The following is a 19008-nucleotide window of genomic DNA, read 5'->3' as shown; positions in this document are numbered from 1 at the left end:
AAGCAGGGGGAGGGGAGTGATGGGGAGAAAAATTGGACATGTTGCAAAGTGAGGTAAAAGCAATTAGTATTAAAACAATTGACTGAATTAATTACTGAGAATAAATCAATGACATCTTTAGTTTGGAGAAAAGAATTTCAGTCTAAATTTCCTAGAGGAAGGTAACCTCGGGTAAAATTTGGCACTGATGGAAAAGTCAGGGTTTTAATGGTAAATTTGATTTTATGATTGCAATTTAATCAGGAACCAGAACATGTATAGAAAGGCATGTAAGCCACTGAAGACTTGCCTCAAAAGATGTTCCTTAGCCAAAGTGAAACTATAATCATATTTGAAACCTGGTTATTGGAACTTGCCATTTTCAGATGCTATGGGACTGTTAAGTGACTGTTCTTCTGAGTCTAACTCCAGGTATGGGTAGCAAGAAAGGCACTTTGAGCCTCCAATCCATGATGCCAGTAAGCTGATGAGATGTTGGTATGAACTGCATAGGTGATCTCAAGGGAAGGGTGGGAGAGCAACTGTTCAGCATGGGCTAAGGTGGGATTCTCCTGACTCAGCTTCCCCACTGACACCTGGCAGACTTTAAGCCTGACTGAATTCAAGTGGATAATCTACTCCTGCCTGGAATTGACATGAAGTTGGGGAGATATTGTATCCCTGCAATGTCCTTACTATTGGTGGCAATTTCCTATAGTCAAAAGGTTTGTAAGCTTAATACCAGATCTACTCAATTATAGATTATGGGTAGGGGAACATCCGAGGTTGTCTAAAATTAAGCTATTAGGCATAGGACTTTAGACCAATAACAATAAATTAGGGTCCTTTAATTCTTAGTAATACTGTGGAGACAATTAGATCAAGAGCTTGTGAAGTTAGCAATGTAAATATTATTTGTGTCTCAGTTGGTTAACGTTTAAAAAAAAAAATTCTTTTGTGGTCCATATTGTAAATGCTTTAAAAAGAAGTATTACCAAAGGAGCAGAACCAGGAGAACTTTATGCACAGCAACAACCACAGTGTGTGAGAGTTTTTTCTGGTAGACTTAGATTTGTGTAATAACACAAGAACTTCTTACCAAAAAAAAAAAAAATCCCAATGGAGGATCTCAAGGCAAAATGCCTGCTACACTCAGAGAGAGAAATATGGAAGTCACTCACATATTGTAGCAGATCATGTTTGTGTATGTGTATGTGTTTGTGTATCATGATCAGATTTGTTATACGATTTCTTTCATTTATCTTAGTCTGACTACATAGCATGACTATAGTGAAAATATACTCAATAGGAAAGTATATGTAGAATCTATACAGAAGTGTATGCAGTCATGGGGAGGGAGGGGGGGAGTGGGGGGTAGGTGGGAGGAATAAAATCACAATTGTATGGCAGTGATTGTTAAACATTACAAAATAAAAAAAAAAAAGAAGTATTACCAGACCAGAAGTTGGAATTGCTTTATCTGTTATAAACTGTGTTAAAAATAAATTAAAAAAAAGAAAATAATTGAGTAGGAATAATAGTGGGTGTGCTCATTTTAAAATCTTTATCCTACTGGCAAAACTTATGAATCGTAAGCCTTCCTTGTGTGCATTGTTAAGGATACACATAAATCACATAATTAAAGTAAAATAATCTGAAAATATTTTTCAAAAATAAATAAATCTGGGGGCCCTCAAAGAGTTTGTATTTACAGTTGACCAAGTTACCCAAGGCCTTCTGCTTCATCCCATAGCAGTAGCCTACACATAGAACCGAGGGTTGAACTCAAATGACCACCTTTTGACCTTCTATTTCTAGTTCTCCTTGACCTTGTAATCATGAGTGAGATCACCAAGAGCTTTCACAGGGACAGCTCTCTTCTTTGCAAATTTCTGATAGTAGCTGCTTGAGTCTAAAGAAGTGTCTATGGATTCAAAATATTTGGATATGGCCAAGCAAAAATGCTTCTTCTGTCTTCTCAGAGTCCCTCTGGAGGCTATTTGTGATCCACAATCTTAATGTATCTTCTGCAGAACTGGTTCTTGTCAATTGATAGCAACTGAATATCCTCTTCTATCTCATTTAACATTCTAACAAACACTTTCATTGGCTTTTTCTTATGTCCTTCCAATGTCTTTCCAAATATGAAATCATGCAGTTATACAACAGGTCTCCCAGTAGTTCATGTCACCAACTATCTTCTGAATAAGTTGTTCTGTGACCTCAGAGATCCCTTTAAACAATCAATTAACAAGTATTTCTTATATGCCTATTATGGACCAAGCTCTTTGGCTTAGAATGACTTTGTAAATAGTAATTATTTTCTGTTCCAGCCAGAAACTCTGAGGGTCTCCCAGACTGATGTAAGTGACCCTGAAGATCTTCCCCTCCTAGCTTGAATTTTTTTTATTATTTTATTATTGAAGGGGCCATCCCATGACTCATTTCTTATATAGGCCTAACCCCTGAATGGGCATTGCCTCACTCAAAGTGAGAACTCAGAAGACCTTAGCTTAAAATGGCCAAGATCTCCCACATCATCCTGGACATCCCCAGCTGCCCTAACCTATATCTGGTCACTGGACCCAGATCATTCAAAAAGAGAAAGTGAGGCAGTGACTGCACAACCCTTCCTTACTTAAATTCAGTTCAATTGCAAGTCATGGCATCATCCTCCTGATGTTGTGGTCCACTTCAAGAATGAATAACAAACCAGGCAACTTTTGTGGTTGGTAAATTAGGCTATCTTTTGTCTCAATGTGGCCTTAGATAAACTGAGACCTGGGAAAGACCTTAATTTAGAAGGACCAAAGTCACCCTCTGCATCCCCAAATGGGATCACAAAGAGTCAGACACAACTGAAAAGTGACTCAACAACAATAAAAGTGTTCCTTTCATTATACTAAGCTCTGAACATTCAAATAAAAGCAACAAAACAAAGCAAAAAGAGGAAGACACAGGTTTGTGAATCTTGTCTCATATACTTACTAGCTGTGTGATCCTGGACAAGTCACCTATCTTCATTGTACCTCATGAGGTACAGGAGATATGAGATCATGCAGTTTTACAATATGTCTCCAAGTAGTTCATGTCACCAATTATCTTCTGATAATGGAGGAGATAAGGGAGAAGGGGAGAGGGGGGAAAATAAGTTGTTCTGTGACCCAGAAATCCCTGACCTATATCTGACCACTGGAAATGGAAAGAGATAGACTTCGTTACTTCTAAAGTCCCTCCCAGTATGATTCTATGATCTTCCTCATTTTCAGATTCCCAAAATCAGGGAGCCCTTATTCCAATTGCTGCAATACTCTAATTTAGTGACTTGTGCAGAATGTTAGGGAGAAAATCAGGAAACTTATTAATCATTGTCTTATTTTATTCCCATCCCTAGTAGTTCCTTATTGTGACATCCTCACAAAGAAAAGGTACTCTCTGGATAAATGAAGATGTTCTCAGGGAAGAAGCAACAGTTTGGATATTCCTTCCATGGGAGTGATGAGGAATATTCTTCTCTAGAGATGCTGTTGGACCACCTGACCTATTTGGTTGGACAGGATTTACTGTTTGGAGTTTGTGCCAATGAACTGATTGGGATTGGCTCAGTGAGAAGAACAGACAAAAGGAATATTCAGCTAAGACTACAGTCCCCATGTCCTTTGCCCTGATCAGGTCTGCACTTAGGGGGAGGAGGTTGTCCTGGATTGAATCTAGTCATGGAGCCACATTCAAAGCAGGTCATTAACAAGTTGGAGGAAGCCATTGAGGATGATCATTCAATCAATTAATTAACAAGAATTTGTTAAGTGCTTACCACATGCTAGGCATTAAGTGCTGGGGATTCCAAGGAAGGTGCATGTGCTGCAATGCCACATCTCTGCCCTCATGAAACTTATATTCTAATGGAAGAAACAATAGGTATAAAAATAAGTACATACAAGATGGCTATGGAGTAGACACTCTGTTGCGTCAGAAGGGAAGATTCTAGAAGCTGGGGAGTGGGGTGAGATTGGAGGGAAGGAACCAGGAAAAGCCTCCTCCAGAAAGTAACTCTTGAGCTGAATCTTGACAGAAGCTAGGGATTCTAAAAGGCAGAGGTGAGGTAAGAGAGCATTTCAGGAATGAGGAACAGCTAGTAAAAATATAGGAAAATGGGAGATAGATGATTCTGTGTGAAGAGCAGTCAGTAGGCTGATGATAAGGCAAGAGATTCAGTACCTTGCACTGGATACCACATAAGGAACTGTTGGGGAAAATTGGAATGGTTTAGCTTGGAGAAGAGAATAATCAGGGGAAATGTGAGAGTTGCTTTTCTATATTTAAATTCCATGGAAGAGTGATTAGAATGGATTTTTCTGTTTGTTTCCAGAGAGAATGCCTAGGAGCAATGGAAGTGGATGAGATGGAATTATAGGGAGGCAGATTTCTGTTGGAGGTAAGGAAAACACTTCCTAGCAGTCAGAGGGCTCCAAAGGTAAATGGGCTGCCTTGGGGGATAATGAGGTCTGTAGGTAAAGATTGGATAACTACTTTTCTGGATTGTTGTAAAGAAGAGAAATCTCAGCTGGGTAAAAAAGTTTAAGAATATGAAAATATGTATATATATATACACACACACATATATATATGTATATACACACACACATGATCAAAGGAACTGGAAGTTTTCAGATGAAGCAATCAATGACCTCTATAGTCATAGGAAAAAACCTCTTCCCCCACTTTCTCTATCTGTGACCCAGCTTTCTCATCTGTAAAATGAGACCTAAGGCTCCCTCCAGCTCGAACATTGTATAATTCTGTTACTCCCAGAGTTCATAGGATCATAGATTTAGATCTGGAAAGGATCTTAAAGCCCATTTGGTCCAATTCCCCTATATTATACTTGAGGAACTGAGGCCAGGGAGAAGTGAAATGACTTGCCCAAGGTCACATAAGTGCTAAGTAGCAAAGGATTCAAACCCAGGCCATACATGAAAGGATCCAAAATCTAGATTTTAGATTTTTTAGGATTTTAGAGGCCATCTTAATCCAACTTCCTGTGTTTACAGTGAGGAAGCTGAGGCCCACAGAGGTTCAGTGACTTGCCCAAGCAGGATTTGAACCCAGGTCCTCTGTCTCCAGAGCCAACATTCTTTTCACTCTACCAAGATGAGCACCTGTCATTCATGCTGCCCTCTGGATATGAGCCCCTGATACCTGGCTCTGTTCAGGTGAGTGTTTCAGAGCTTCCTTGGGGCCTCCTGTGAGGCAGAGATTTGAAGAAGGAGCTCAGCTGAGGAGCTTTAGAAGACTCAGATGGACAAACTGACAGACAATGTGGTACAATGGAAAGAGCAGGAAATCTGAAGTTCAATGAATCCTAGGTGGGACCTTGACTGAGATGCCACCTGCAACAGGTAAGACATTTGCCTTCCCTGATCCTCAGTTTCTGCATCGAGGGGACATATCCAGTGGCCTCTTCCTATAAATCCCACAAATTTGCTCTAAATTCTATAAAGTTGAGTCCTCAACTTGAGCAGACCTTACAGATAAGCTCCAGCACTAGCTTCACCCCCCTCCCAGCCTCACATCTCCTGAAACTACTCAGGGTTGGGAACAGAAAGGTTTGCCAATGTTGAAAGATGAAACAAACACCACTAACCCTTTCTTCAGTTGCATTTTGGTTCATTTCTGAATCATTTTCTCTAATGCCCTGGAATAGTAGCACCCAAGTGTCCTGAACATTTCCAAGAATTCTCAGGCTTAGGGTTGAAAGAGGCATCTGAGTGAAAATATTTTTCTGTCATGTTAATAGCCAATTATTCAATTAGGATTAAGGCTTTTTCTCTCTATTTCCTCATTCAGGGATTGGTCAGTCTCCGAAGGACAATGGCTGATAGATGAGACTGCTCAAATCTCTGAGTACATGCTCCAGGATCTTGAGCTGGACCCCACCCAACTAGGAGATCTTACTTCAGTTTAGAGTGTGAACAGAATCTAATCTAGGTGAATTCCAGTCACAAAGCATTAAGCCCATGTCTTTGAACACCACCTCCCCCCTCCTCCCATTGGACTTTAGGATAAACCAGCTCATGAAGGAGAAAACCAACCAGAGTAGCTTGGGTGGAGAGGAATTCTTCTGTCCAGATTGCTGGAAGAGGCTGAATCTCTGATCATGCCTCATTCTTAGCCAGAGGAGCTGAAGACTTTTAGCCCACCTCATCATTTGAAAGTCCGCCCCCTTATTAATTGTTCACCAGTCAGAGTTGATTTCTCCTGTTAGGAGCACTCCAAAGGTATTTAACCAATTAGTGATCTCCATCGTTTTGTCTTTGGTTACCAAGAGAAATCACTGACTATCAATTTATTATCAGCTAGCCTGTTGGCTGAAAGCTGCCTCATTAACTTGGGGTTTACTGGCTAGATTTCTTTCTCAAAGACTGTGCCTTAAACCCAATTCACTCTGGAGCTCATGGATTGGACAACAAATAATAGATCCCTGCCCTCCTAGCACAGAGTGAATACAGAGCAGTTAAACTGACTTCATTGTTGTGTGCCTGTGAAACCTGGACAGTCTACCAGAGGCAGGCCAGGAAACTGAATCGCTTCCATTTGAATTGTCTTAGAAGATTCTGAAAATCACCTGGCAGGATAAGGTACCAGACAATGAGGTCCTTACTCGAACTAAACTGCCAAGCATTCAAACTCTGCTTCAGAAAGCATAACTCTGATGGGTTGGCCATGTTGTTCGAGTGCAAAACATATGCTTTCCAAAAGACTGTTTTATGGAGAACTCACACAGGACAAGCATTCACATGGTGGTCAGAAGAAGAGATACAAAGACACTCTCAAGTTCTCTTTCAAGAACTTCAGAATTGATTGTGTGACATAGGAGACACTGACACAGGACCATGCAGCATGGCATGCCCACATCGGAAAGGATGCTGTGCTCTATGAGCAAAGCAGAATTGAAACAGCTCAAAGGAAACAGAGGATGCTCAAATTTAGAGTATCCACCTCAAATGTTCACATGGACTATTTGTCCCTGATCTGTGGTAGAGCGTTCTGAGTTCATATTGGTCTGATCAGCCACAGTCAGACACATTGAAACTTGACTTTAACATAGTGATGTCATTTTGGTTCTCTTTGAGAGTGAAGGACAACAACCAACCAACCAATCAACTGAATATAAATAGTAAATGGTAACTTTCTCTTTGGTCAGCAACCCTGAGGGTCTTCCCCTCCCAGTTGGATAATAATTATTTTATTTTTATTAAAGGGGCCATCCCTTGACTCACTTCTTAAAGAGACTAATTGACTGAATGGGTGTTACCTCACTCAAAGTGAGAACCTGAAAAGGTCTTAGCCTAAGAAGGCCAGGGTTTCCCAATTGTATCCTGGGCCATCTCCAGTCATCCTGATGAATATCAGGCCATTGGATCCATATTGGCTCTGGAAGGGAAAGGGAGGCTGGTGACCTTGCACAGTCCTCTCTCCCTCAAATCCAAGTCAACTGCAAGTCATGTCGTCATTCCCTGATGTCATGGTCCTTTCAAGAATGAAGGACAAACCCAATCAACTAGCCTAATTAATAAATTGATTATTAATTGCCCAGAAGCTCTTCCCTCAGGCTTTTCATCCATTTTCATCATATTCATTTGGATACATGTCTCATTTTCCCTATTAAACTGTAAGCCCTTGTAGGGTGGGGAGGGCAGATCTAGTTCTTCTTTGTATCACCAGAGATTAGCACAGGTGTTCAGTGAGTGCTTGTTGAATGAATGAATGAATGAATGAATGAATGAATGAAATAGAATTGGCAGGGAGAAGGCAATATTTACCCCCTGAGAATATTTGTCTTGCTTCCCCCTTCCCCTATGCTAATGGTTTTTCTCTGAGATTGCCTCCAATTTTCTCACATGTACATAGTTGCTTGCATGTTGCATTCCCCCATTAGAATATGAGCCCAATGGAGGACAGAGACTATTTTCACTTTTTTTTTGGTATTGTCAGCCTTAGGAATTGCCTCAAAATTATAAAAACTTATTAAATACTTGGTGCCTAAGAAATGGATTATTGATGGAATTTAATGCTCTATGTCAGGTAGTTATAATGTAGAAAAAAACTGATGGGAGGGGAAGAGGGAGGTGGCTTCAGATTACATCAAATAACCAATTGCTAATGATCAAAATCGCTCCTAGTCCCCATGCCCCTGGAAGTACCTCTTCCATCTTCTCCCCAAGTGCTTTTGGCTGTTATCCAGCTGGGATGAGACTTCTGAAGGGGGCTTCTGCCAGTCTCTGAGAAAAGCCTGTACCCACTAGCTGAATTCCCTTCCCCTTACTGTGGGGACACTCTTAATCACACCTTCTTAATGAAGTGAGACTGGAAATAAGAGCTGCTTCTTCTTCCTTGCCATTAAGTTCCTCCTTACCTGTTTCATGGGGGAATCTCAGGATGTTATTATCCAGTCCCACAGGATAGGTCCCCATCTGCCAGTGGGAGCCCATTTCTTGCAGGAAGCTCTAGAATAGTTGTCCATAGCTACTTTATTTGAAAGGGGGAGGCAATGCTTGTTTTGAACATGGAGGGGGCAAAAGGAACCATTCTTGTCAGTCAGAAGACTTGATAAATCTGGGGACCGTGAGGATGCTAAGGGGTGGAATAGGAAGGAAGAGAGTACAACCTGTCCTGGATATCATGCTCATAGACATGTACACATCTGATGTCTTCGTCCCTTGGTAAACATGGGGGAAGAAAAGGGGTGTTAATCAAAAAATGATGCATTATGAATGAAATCATCCAACAGATCAGGACCTGATACATGTTTAGCTCTTATGTTTTCGCTGTCATTCTTACAACACCTTTGAAAGAAATCTAATTATTCATGTCATAGATACCACGTAGAAAATGACTAAGGTGGTCCACAGGAAAAAAATACATCCCAGGAGATGGGGGGAGGGGATCTAGATTCCAGGACCATGTCTACTACCAGTTGTCTGTGGTCAAGTCATTTCCCTCTCTTTGAGACTTAGCCTCTCCATCTCTTAGAGATAATAATAATACTGAGGCATTGTGTTCCTCAAGGTTCAAATTATATTATGGATGTGAATGATCTATATGAGAGTATTGTTTTAAAATTATTCATAACAAAACTTTTCGTGGTAGCAAAGAATTTGAAACAAACTAGATGTCCATTGATTGGGAAATGAACAAATTGTGTGGAATGAAATATTGTTGCATCACAGGAAGTTATGAATATGAAGAATTCAGAGATGCAGGGGAAGACTTATATGAAGTCAAATGAAATAAGCAGAACAAGGAAAGCAATATAAATAATCACTACAACGACATACAACAATAAAAATCCCTCAGCACCCTGAAATGGAATGCTTGTGTTATGATAATGATCCACTTGGCCCAGAAGAAGAGATAAAGGAAAATACCTTCCTCCCTCCTTCACAAGAGTAGGAGCCTAGGGGCTTTGCATATGCTGTCAAATGTGGTTGATATGTTCATTAGTTTTTGTGAACTTTTTTTTTTTTTTGCTGAAAGGGAAGTCTCAGTGAGTAGTGAAGGAAGGAAACATCTTTACAAATGAAGGTATTGAGCCTGGCATAGTGGCGTATGCTTGTAATTCTTACTACTGAGAAGGCTGAAGCTGAGCTTAGGAGTTCTGAACTGCAGAAGGCTGGATATGCTGATTAGATATCCAAAATGAGTTTAGCATTAACCTGATAGGAGTTAGGGAATGGGAGTGGGAGGCTGCCAGGATGTCTAAGGAGAAGCAAAGTGGCCCAGGATGGGAACAGAGCTGGTGAAAACAACTGAGCTGATCAGGGTGGGGCTCAGCCTGTGAATGGTCCTTATACTTCCAGCCTGGACAAGATGAAGAGACCTAGCCTTACAAAAGAAAAAAGAAAAAAGGAAAAAGGAAAAAAGAGAGAAAGAAAAAGAGGAAGAAAAAAAGAAGGAAGGAAAAATGGAAGGAAGAGAAATGATGATGTGAAGATAAAAGACATTAATAAAAAACTAAAACTATAGAATATAATAAAATTTTGAAGATGAAGAGGTTGAGTTCCTCAAGTTTGGTTCCTGAAGGCTCCTGGGAGATAAGATGACTGCCGTCAAAGCCTGGACAAGGCATGTGTGCCCCTAAGCAAGGGTGGAAGATTGACTCTCCCTTGAAAGTATGAACACAGTTTTCCATATGAAGACAGTTTTGCATCATAAAAGAAAAATTTATTTTAGTTTTGAGCTGGAGCAGAAGCAGGACAGTCACAGAGTTACTCAGACAGAAGCAAAATTGCCCTTTTCCTGGTGATCCCATTGGCTGTTCTTATTTCTTTGTCTGCAGGGCCATTGATCACAGCCTCAGAATCAATGTACTATACTTAACTAAGGTATTGTACTTAACTCAGGCATTCTATGGTCTGTATTTGATGTTCTCCATTGAATTCTGTGGTTGTTTATACTCTCCCCACCCCCAACCCTGATAAGTACATTACAGCAAAGCATAATTTACAGAAGCATACAATGGACAAAGAGAATTCTTGATAGTTCCATTTTCCTTGATTGTTGCGTATCTGGGAGCAGTGTTCTTATCTGCCAGAGGCTTTGAGCCTTTACTGTAGTACATGAAACATGACTGCTCACAAAGTGAGTACTACCTGCCATGGAGAGCAGGATCTTCTAGCACATACATACATACAAGATACAGCATGATAGAGGAGAGAGAGAGGCAGCCTAGAAGAACTTGGTTCAGATCCTGCCTCTCACATATACTGATTGCATGACCCTAGGCAAATCACTTAACCTCTCTGTGTCCCAAGCTAAGTTGCAGAGCAGGTGTTGATCTGCACTGGAAGTTCCCTATATGAATGAAATCACATTGTGCATTTTTTAAAAAAAAGAAATATGAAAAAAATATCCCTCATTGGTCTCTGCAGCACTTAGCAGAGGTCTACATTGCCTACTCTTAGTCCCAGTGCTGACTTAAGGACAAATGTCTGTCTTCTTTGTATGCAGTTGGTGGTTCAAGTCAGGTGGTCATTTCAGAAGGAAACTTTGGAGTACAGTGAGTGAGACACAATTCAAGGAAGGTATTGGAGAGTTTGGCCTCCTGGGCTATAGGATCTTGGGAGTCAGAGTTAGAAGGCACCAACACCCTCCTTTAATTAATAGATGAAGTGAACTGATTTGCCCAAACACAGTAAGTGATAGAACCAGAATTAGATCTCAGGTTCTCTGGCTTCAAATCCAGAAATCCTTCTTTGCTACACTATATACTGCCTTTAGGTTGTGATGAGACTTGCTCTCCTTTGCTCAGGGAAATCAGAGAAGGTTCTGTGCTCAGGTAAGCAGATGAAACAAGAGGTGGGGACTGTTCCTTGATAATTCACATTCATCCCTTCAAAATGAGGATCAGAGTAGTATAGTAGTATCATGGAGTGCAGGGAAATAAGAGACTGAGGCTTGGAGTTCATGTGTATGTGTTCAATTAATAGCCTTCAATAGCCAATCTGGAGGGCAAGTAGGTGGAGAAGTGGATAGAGCATAGGGCCTGGAGTAAAATCTGGCTCCAGACTAGCTATGTGACCCTAGGTAAGTCATTTAACTCTATTTGCCTCAGTTCCATCATCTGTAAAATGAGCTGGAGAAGGAAATGGCAAATCATTCTAGTATCTTTGCCAAGACCATCCCAAATAGGGTCACAAAGAGTTTGACATGGTGGAAAAATGACTGACCAACTAATCTGAGACTCATTCACACCTGCCTTTATCTTCCAATATTCCGCTTCTCTTCCCATTCCCTCTTCTGTGCAAGCTCCCGCCCCATACCATTTTGTTTCAAGAGTTGGCCCCTCAGAGCTACTCCAGCACCCATAGCAGCAGCTGCAAAGGTGCCATTGGAAAAATTCTACCCCATCTCTCAGAATACTCATCTCTTCTCCCCCAGATCACCTGGTGGCAATAGCAGGTACCCCTCAGAGGGCAGGCTCTGTGGTCCAAAACAGTGTCTGATGAGTAAAAGCCTCCCCTACTTTTTGTTTGGATGGTATTTAGTCGGGGGATCAGTTTTATTTCTGCTAGGGGCCTCAAAGTCCATCTTAGTCCCACTCCCTTAAGTGAGGAACTTCAGTTCCAGAGAGGATGGGATTTGTTCAAGGTTGCACATAGCAAACCCAGATCCTCCTACTCCAAGTCTTAAAGACTTTCATAGCTCACATGTCCCTAGTGTTCTGAGGTTTACACAGCACTTTTTCTTTCAGATATACCAAGATGTGGCTCTCTGTATCCTCCAATAGGACCTCCAGAGTTTACTTTAATTTTTCCTTCCTTGATGTGAATGAGACTAATTGGCCCTATACTCTACCTTTCCCATCCTGACCTTCCCTCCCTCAATTTCCCTGACTGTGTTGCTCTAGGTCAAAGTGTTTGGTGTTAGTTCCTTGTAATTGGCTAGAAAAACCCAAAGGAAAGGATTATACATCCTCAGAAACTTACTAGAGATGTACCACTTGGCAAGTCACTTAACATCTCTGGGCCTCAAGTTTCCTCATCCACAAAATGGGGTAGGGGTTGGACTTAGTAATTCCCCAATGTCCCTTTCATCTCTAGATCTATAATTTATGATTTGGAGATAACTCAATGCTGGAGAATATTTTGTTTTGCTGACTTGGAGGTCAGTGCTATCAGTGGAAATCCTTGGAGAGTCTGGATGACCTGAAGAAAAGACTGGGGTGCATGGCCAGTCTGCTGGGAAAAAAGGCCTGGAGTTCCCAGAAACACCCACTCTTTGCACCGGCATCTCTATATACCCCACACTCAGCTCCTGCCTCTGAAAACCAGACAACTGTAGAAGAAACAGGTTTTTTTATGTAGTTTTTCCAATCCAGGAAAAAGTGTGGTTGTGCCTAAGTCTGAATTGGAATTTGATCTGAGACAGTAATGAGTGACCTTAAACAAGTTACTTGGTTAAGCAACTCTGGGCTTCAGTTTCCTCATCTGTAAAAGAAGGCTACTGGACAAGATGGTCTAAGATAACCACCTGGGTGCTTCTTGGTAAGTCTCTTACCCTCTATGAGCCTCAGTTTCCTGAATGAAGGAGTTAGATCCCCTGTAATGGTTTTTGAGGTCTCCCTTCCATTTCTGGAAAGCAACAGGAATGATTGATGAGCAGAACTCGGACTTCTTATGATGGTGGTGATGTAGTTGTGGTGGGAGGAGAGTGGTTTGAGGAACATGATGGGCTTCTCCTCTCCTGGCTCTGGAGAGGCCGGAGCGTAGAATCCTGTCTCCTTCACTTCTCTTCTCTGTCTCTCACCCCCACCCGAGACTACCCTGAAGCTCACAGTCAGCTAATGATTGTGGCCTGTTGATATGCACGCTAGAAGCACTTGCACGACTGCGAGGAGGTTGTCCTGGAAACCATTAACTGCTGTCCACACTCTCCCTCCCAGCAGCTTCTCTCTTGAGGGACCCATAGGGGACCTGAGGACTGATGACAATAATTATGGTTCACATTTATGCAATGTTTTTAAGGTGTACAAAGCTTCTTCCTCACAACCGAGCAGTATTCTTAGCTCTGCTTTTTACGAATGAGGAAAGAGAGATGCGGAGAAACTGAGACATTCATCCGAGCTCATAAAGCTAATAGAGCTGTGTCAGGAGTCAGTGAGTAATGGTATCTTAACTCAGGTTTTCTCTCTACGAGTCCAAGATTCTTTCCTTTATACCCAGCTATACCCAAACAGGTTGAAGGCCAGAGATATCTCTAAATGCATGAAGTGGGTACAAAATTCAATGATCTTGGGTTTCTATGGCCGCCCCCACCCCGACCTGGGACACACACACACACACACACACACACACACACACACACACACACACACACACACACTCTCTCTCTCTCTCTCTCTCTCTGTCTCTCTCTTTCTCTGTCTCTCTCTGTCTCTCTGTCTCTCTCTCTCTCTCTCTGTCTCTCTTTCTCTCTCTCTATCTGTGTGTCTCTCTCTGTCTCTGTTTCCTCTTGCCTTCCCTGTGCGAGCACCTTTTCTCCTCATGGGTGGTGCAGTGGCCCATTCGTTAGTAGGAGACATGGGGCTGGGTGATGGGTGCATGGGTGATGGGTGCATGAAGTGGGTACAAGATCATTGTTCAAAGGTTTTTATGCTCCCCTCCCCCTGCATCTTTGCATTCCCTCAGCTAGAGTTTTTTTTCTCCTCATATGTGATGCAGAGGCCCGTTAGTAGGAGACCTAGGGTTAGCGATGGAAATGGGGTGGGGGAGACAGGTTCATTTCCTGTGAGAAAGAGAAGCAGTTCTAATCCTAAACTCTCCATTCTCTTCCACAGTGAGACTCGTGTCAGCTAGATGCTCACAGACACGTGCGAGCACAAACACACACCACTGAGCTGCTGTAATGAGGACAAAGGATGGGGCAGGGAGGTGGAAGGCAGAGAGAGGAGAAAGCAACAGGGAGATGCAATTTGCCAGGAATCACAGAGGTCGAAATAACTGTAGGTGAAGGAATCACTTTGGCAAGCTGGAGTGAATGTCTGAGTGGTCAAAGACTCCCATGCTCGCCCTTCCAGCCCAGCCTTCTATCCTCTGGCCCACTGAGTCACTTGGTGGAATGGGCAGCCAGCTGCACACAACCAGTGTGGGAAGCTTGCTAAGAAGACTCCGGGAGTTAGGACGTTAACTGGTGGTGCATTTGAAAGCGTGGGGACTCTTTCCCGATTCCCAGACTGATAAAGAAGGTGTGTGTGTGTGTGTGTGTGTGTGTGTGTGTGTGTGTGTGTGAGAGAGAGAGAGAGAGAGAGAGAGAGAGAGAGAGAGAGAGAGAGAGAGAGAGAGACAGAGAGAGAGAGACAGAGAGAGAGAGAGAGAGAGAGAGAGAGAGAGAGAGAGAGAGAGAGACAGAGACAGAGACAGAGACAGAGACAGAGACAGAGAGACAGAGAAGTTTTGTGTTGAAAGAGAAAGGGCAGAACCTGTAGAAGGAAATTATGTGTATGACCTAGGCAAGATTTAAGAATGAGTTCTCCTTGCTTTGAGCCTTTAATGTAACACCTACTCTTTGACTAATAGCAAAATAAATACCTCCTTGTTAGGAAGAAACATTTTCTAGGCTGGTCATTTATAAACAGTCAGTCAGAAGCATTCTTCATTGTATTCCCTTACATGTTGTCCCCTAAGAGTCTGCTTACTTTGCCAACTCCTGGTCCTGGTTCAGGATAGAGGACATCCTCTCTGAAGGAGGTTTATGGATTTATTCATCAATATTGGGTTTTCCCCCAGATATATACCAGAAGATTTGCAAATAAACTCAATTGGTTAAAATGGTGATGGATGAAGAAGTATGAATATAGCTCAGTGCAAGCCAAGTCCCACTTAAAATCTGTGTCTCCCCTCCTGATAGCAGATCAGGATGGAGTGACCTCTTCATATGTGTAGAATGGTATATTACATTACAAGGGACTCCAACTAGGGTTTTTTTTTTCGTTCTTGGAGACCAAGGGTTAGGGGTGTGGAAGCAGTCTGGAAAGATTTCCTTGGAGCAGGAGGAGGTGGGAGGAGGAGGAAGAAGAGGGGGAGGAAGAAGATGAGGAGGTGGTGGTGGTAGAAGCAACAGACAAAAAGCTGAAAGGAAAAAAGAAGAAAGGAAATAAGCAGAACCTTGAGTCTTTGTTATAAAAGTGTTTGGACTTAGGTGAGCCCCAAATGCATTTGGCTATAGGAATATATAGGAATATATATAGGAATATACAGGAAAATCATGAATAGAGCTTTTGTATCTCTGCTCTCTCCCTTCTTCTCCAACTCTGTAGCCAAGCATTCAAAAAAATACTTGTGGAATTGAATTGAATTTGAAAGGCTGGTGGTATAATGGAAAGAAGCCCTGGGTTAGAAGCCAGGAGAACTGAACTCTAGTTCTACATATGCCACTAATTAGCTGTGAGACCTTAGGTGAGTTACTTCTTCCTAGATCTCTATGTCCTCTGTAAAACGCAAGAATTTGAATAGATCAGTTTTGCTTAATCAGGGGTCTGTAAACTTAGATAGAAAAAAATTACATTTTTATTTTTGCTCCCATGGAACTGAAATCCAGCATTTCCTTCAACTAAGATTTTTTTTAATTCTGAGAAGCGTTCACCAAATGACCAAAGGGGTCCACGATACAAGAAAGGTTAAGTATCTCTTGATTAGATGGTCTCTAAGGTCTTTTTCAGCTCTAACATCCTGGGGTTACTAATTATGATTCATGTAAATATGACAGCAGGGTTTTGAAATAAACCTGAAAGGGTCTTGGAACTGCCATGGGACTTTTTACAGCTTGCCAAGGATTTAGGGACTAGATTAACAAGCATCTTGCAAAGAACAGCCTGCCCATGTCAGAAAGTTCCTAAAGGACAACTGACCCCTTGGGTTTTGCTCTTATTAAGTGATTCATGTTTCTATAGAGTTTCAGCTTTACAAAGCATTCTTCCTGCAACAACTCTGTGAGGCAGGCATTCAAGTTTTTACAAGTGAAGAAACTGAGGCCCAGAGAAGTGATTTGTTTATAGTCACATGCTAGTAAATGGATGTGAAGAGGCTTCACACAAGCTTTTCTGAGGCAGAAGCTTCTTTCACTGTGTCTCCCTGCCATTGCCTCCCCACACTCTAGCATATTCCTAGAAGATAGAAGTGACCACTCCTGTGCTGCTCAGTAAGGTTGTCAGCCTTTACCTTCCGAGGTTCAGTACTGGAGCAGAGAAGAGTCACTGACCACACAGGATCTTTTATCAAAGACTGCACCTTTGTTCTGGGATCATTAGGTCTCCAAGCTGTTTGGTGGGTAGTGGACATTTCCTCCCTCCCAGCTTTCCCACATTCTTTGACTGACTGGGACTTCAAAAGAGATTTCTACCACAAATGGGAGGAGACCATAAAGAGCCTAGGATTACCCTCCCAACTCTAGTGTCCCACTTTCCCTTTCTGTGGGTCTTAACCTCTCTGGGAACTGCCTGAAGGCCCTGGGATCAGAGGCTCAGCCAAGCTAGGGGTGGAGGCACATGGGTGGGGTGGGAAGAGGCTCCAACTGTGTCCAAAATGGAAGTATTCTAGACATCTCCCTCACACGCTGTCAATCTCAAGCCTCACCTTCAACCAAATATCACTCCCTTGAAGTTCTGGCTAGTTAAAGAGGAAACAAGTATGGACATGGACATAGACTAAATTTACCAGATAGGAAGGGTGGCTGAAGGAGAGGAACTGGTCTACACAGAAGGAGGTTGTGGAGAGATCACAGCCTTGAGGGCACTCCAGTGCATCTCCTGGCAGAGAAGAGAACTCTCCAAGATCAGCAGTCCTGCTCCCTCTTCTTCCCCCTTCTAGTCCAAGGGTTTGACAGGAGGCAGAACTGACCAAAGGGAACTTTCTCCTTCCTTCAGTCAACAGCCTCTTGTTGGGAAACCCGGGGGGAGGGAGCCACATCCTTGCTTTCTACTTCCGTGACCCCTTCTCTCAAGGGAGTTCCCTCGGAGATCGATGGTCGGAACAGGGAGCTGAGCCTCTGGCGATAGCGGTGCCTCATCTCCCGGGCAGTTCGGGCCAGACTCCCCACGAAGCAGTAACAGAGTGGATTGAGGCTGGAGTTGGTGAGGCCCAGCCACTGGGCGAAAGGCCTCAGCTGCAGAACCCAGGCTGTAGTGGGCTTCCCGGGGGACCAGTCCGGTGTGTGGAAGTCGATCCAGATGTCCAGCAGGTAGTTTGGCAGCCAGGTGACGGCGAACAGGGTGACCAGAGCAATTACCATGTGAGCCACTCGCCTCCTCATCTTCAGCCGCGAAGCGGGGAGTGCCGGCGGCGATGACCAGGGCCCCGCACCCTCCCTGGGGCGTCGAGCCCAGGATCCTGGTGGATCCTGGAGTCTCCTCACGGTCAGCCAGCCCAAGGCTAGGTTGAAGAGCACTGGTAGGCAGTAGAGCAACCCGAAGAGGAGGCAACTATAGGCCTGCTTCAGCAGGGCCCCAGGCCACACCTCACGGCAAATAGGGAAGGTCAGTGGCAGCCCCTCCACCAACTCGATCTCATCTCGCCGGTTGGCAAAGGCCAAGGGCAGACAGATAGTCGCTGACGCTGCCCAGACGGAGAGGATTGTGGCGAGGGCGCGGCCGCGGGTACAAGAGGCCCGAGCGCGCAGGGGCTGTCGGACGCCGTAGTATCTGTGCAAACTGATGGCCGTGAGGCTCAGGGAGCTTGAGGCCACAGTGAGCGCTTGCACGAAGGGTGCAGCACGGCACAGGAAGTCTCCGAAGACCCAGGCCTTGTAGAGTATGTTGCCCACAGTCAGGGGCATGCAGATACACACCACCAGTAGGTCACACACCGCTAGGTTGGCCAGAAGGCGGCGGGTGGGACTGGGGCCTTCTCGAGCAGTCCTGGAGCATCCAGCCCTGCGCTTCTCCCCAGACAGCAGAACCCATAGGGACGCGGTGTTGCCAGCTAACCCCACGGAAAAGGAGAGCAGGTAAAGGGCGGTGAGGCTGATGGCCACAGGCTCCTTGGCGAAAACGAAGAACAGTTCTTCCAGCTCCGCCCAGCTCAGCTTTCCCAAACTGTGGTTGCTTGCAGTCGCCTGCTGAGTGGTGTTCTCCCCTTTGGCGGGGGAGATCAGGTAGCTGGTGTCCATAATAAACTTGATGGATTTAGGAGATCCAGGGTGTCCTCCAGGGTCCAGTGAAGTTTGGTTCGAGCCTAGGAAAGCATGAGGATCAGGAATCTGGCACCTCGAGAATTCCCCTGGAAAACAGACCCTCCAAACTCATTCTGAATAGATTTTCTCTTCCCTACATACCCTCTCCCTTAATTCTTCTTTCTACCTCTTTTTGTGCTGAGGGTCACCTATGGATCTGGAGATGGGCTGGGGAAGGCAGATTATCCCATTTTAGACTACGAGAGGGGTGCACGGGAAGATTTTGAGGGTTCCCGAGGTGTGCTGGAGGCCGTGGCATGTGGAGGAACCCTCTCAGAACCCTGACCAACTCAGGGTATGTAC

At 43.6% G+C, this 19008-nt stretch overlaps 1 protein-coding gene and 1 long non-coding RNA gene across 2 annotated transcripts; one reads left to right on the top strand and one right to left on the bottom strand.

Annotated features, from left to right (window-relative positions):
* The first annotated feature begins 1426 nt into the window (after positions 1-1426).
* Positions 1427-8173, top strand: LOC140497128 (uncharacterized). Its single transcript, XR_011964540.1, has 3 exons — positions 1427-4414; positions 5031-5378; positions 5827-8173. It is a non-coding gene; the product is annotated as an uncharacterized lncRNA (long non-coding RNA).
* A 9224-nt stretch (positions 8174-17397) lies between these two features.
* Positions 17398-18677, bottom strand: LOC140532229 (QRFP-like peptide receptor). Its single transcript, XM_072650686.1, has one exon. The coding sequence runs from the start codon at positions 18640-18642 to the stop codon at positions 17398-17400; it is 1245 nt and encodes a 414-aa protein (XP_072506787.1). The 5' UTR covers positions 18643-18677.
* Positions 18678-19008: the final 331 nt, after the last annotated feature.

Source organism: Notamacropus eugenii, chromosome 3, assembly GCF_028372415.1.
Source record: "Notamacropus eugenii isolate mMacEug1 chromosome 3, mMacEug1.pri_v2, whole genome shotgun sequence".
In the NCBI taxonomy this organism is placed as follows: Eukaryota; Metazoa; Chordata; class Mammalia; order Diprotodontia; family Macropodidae; genus Notamacropus; species Notamacropus eugenii.
Note: the sequence above shows the minus strand (reverse complement) of the source record. Positions and strands in the feature narration are given on the sequence as shown.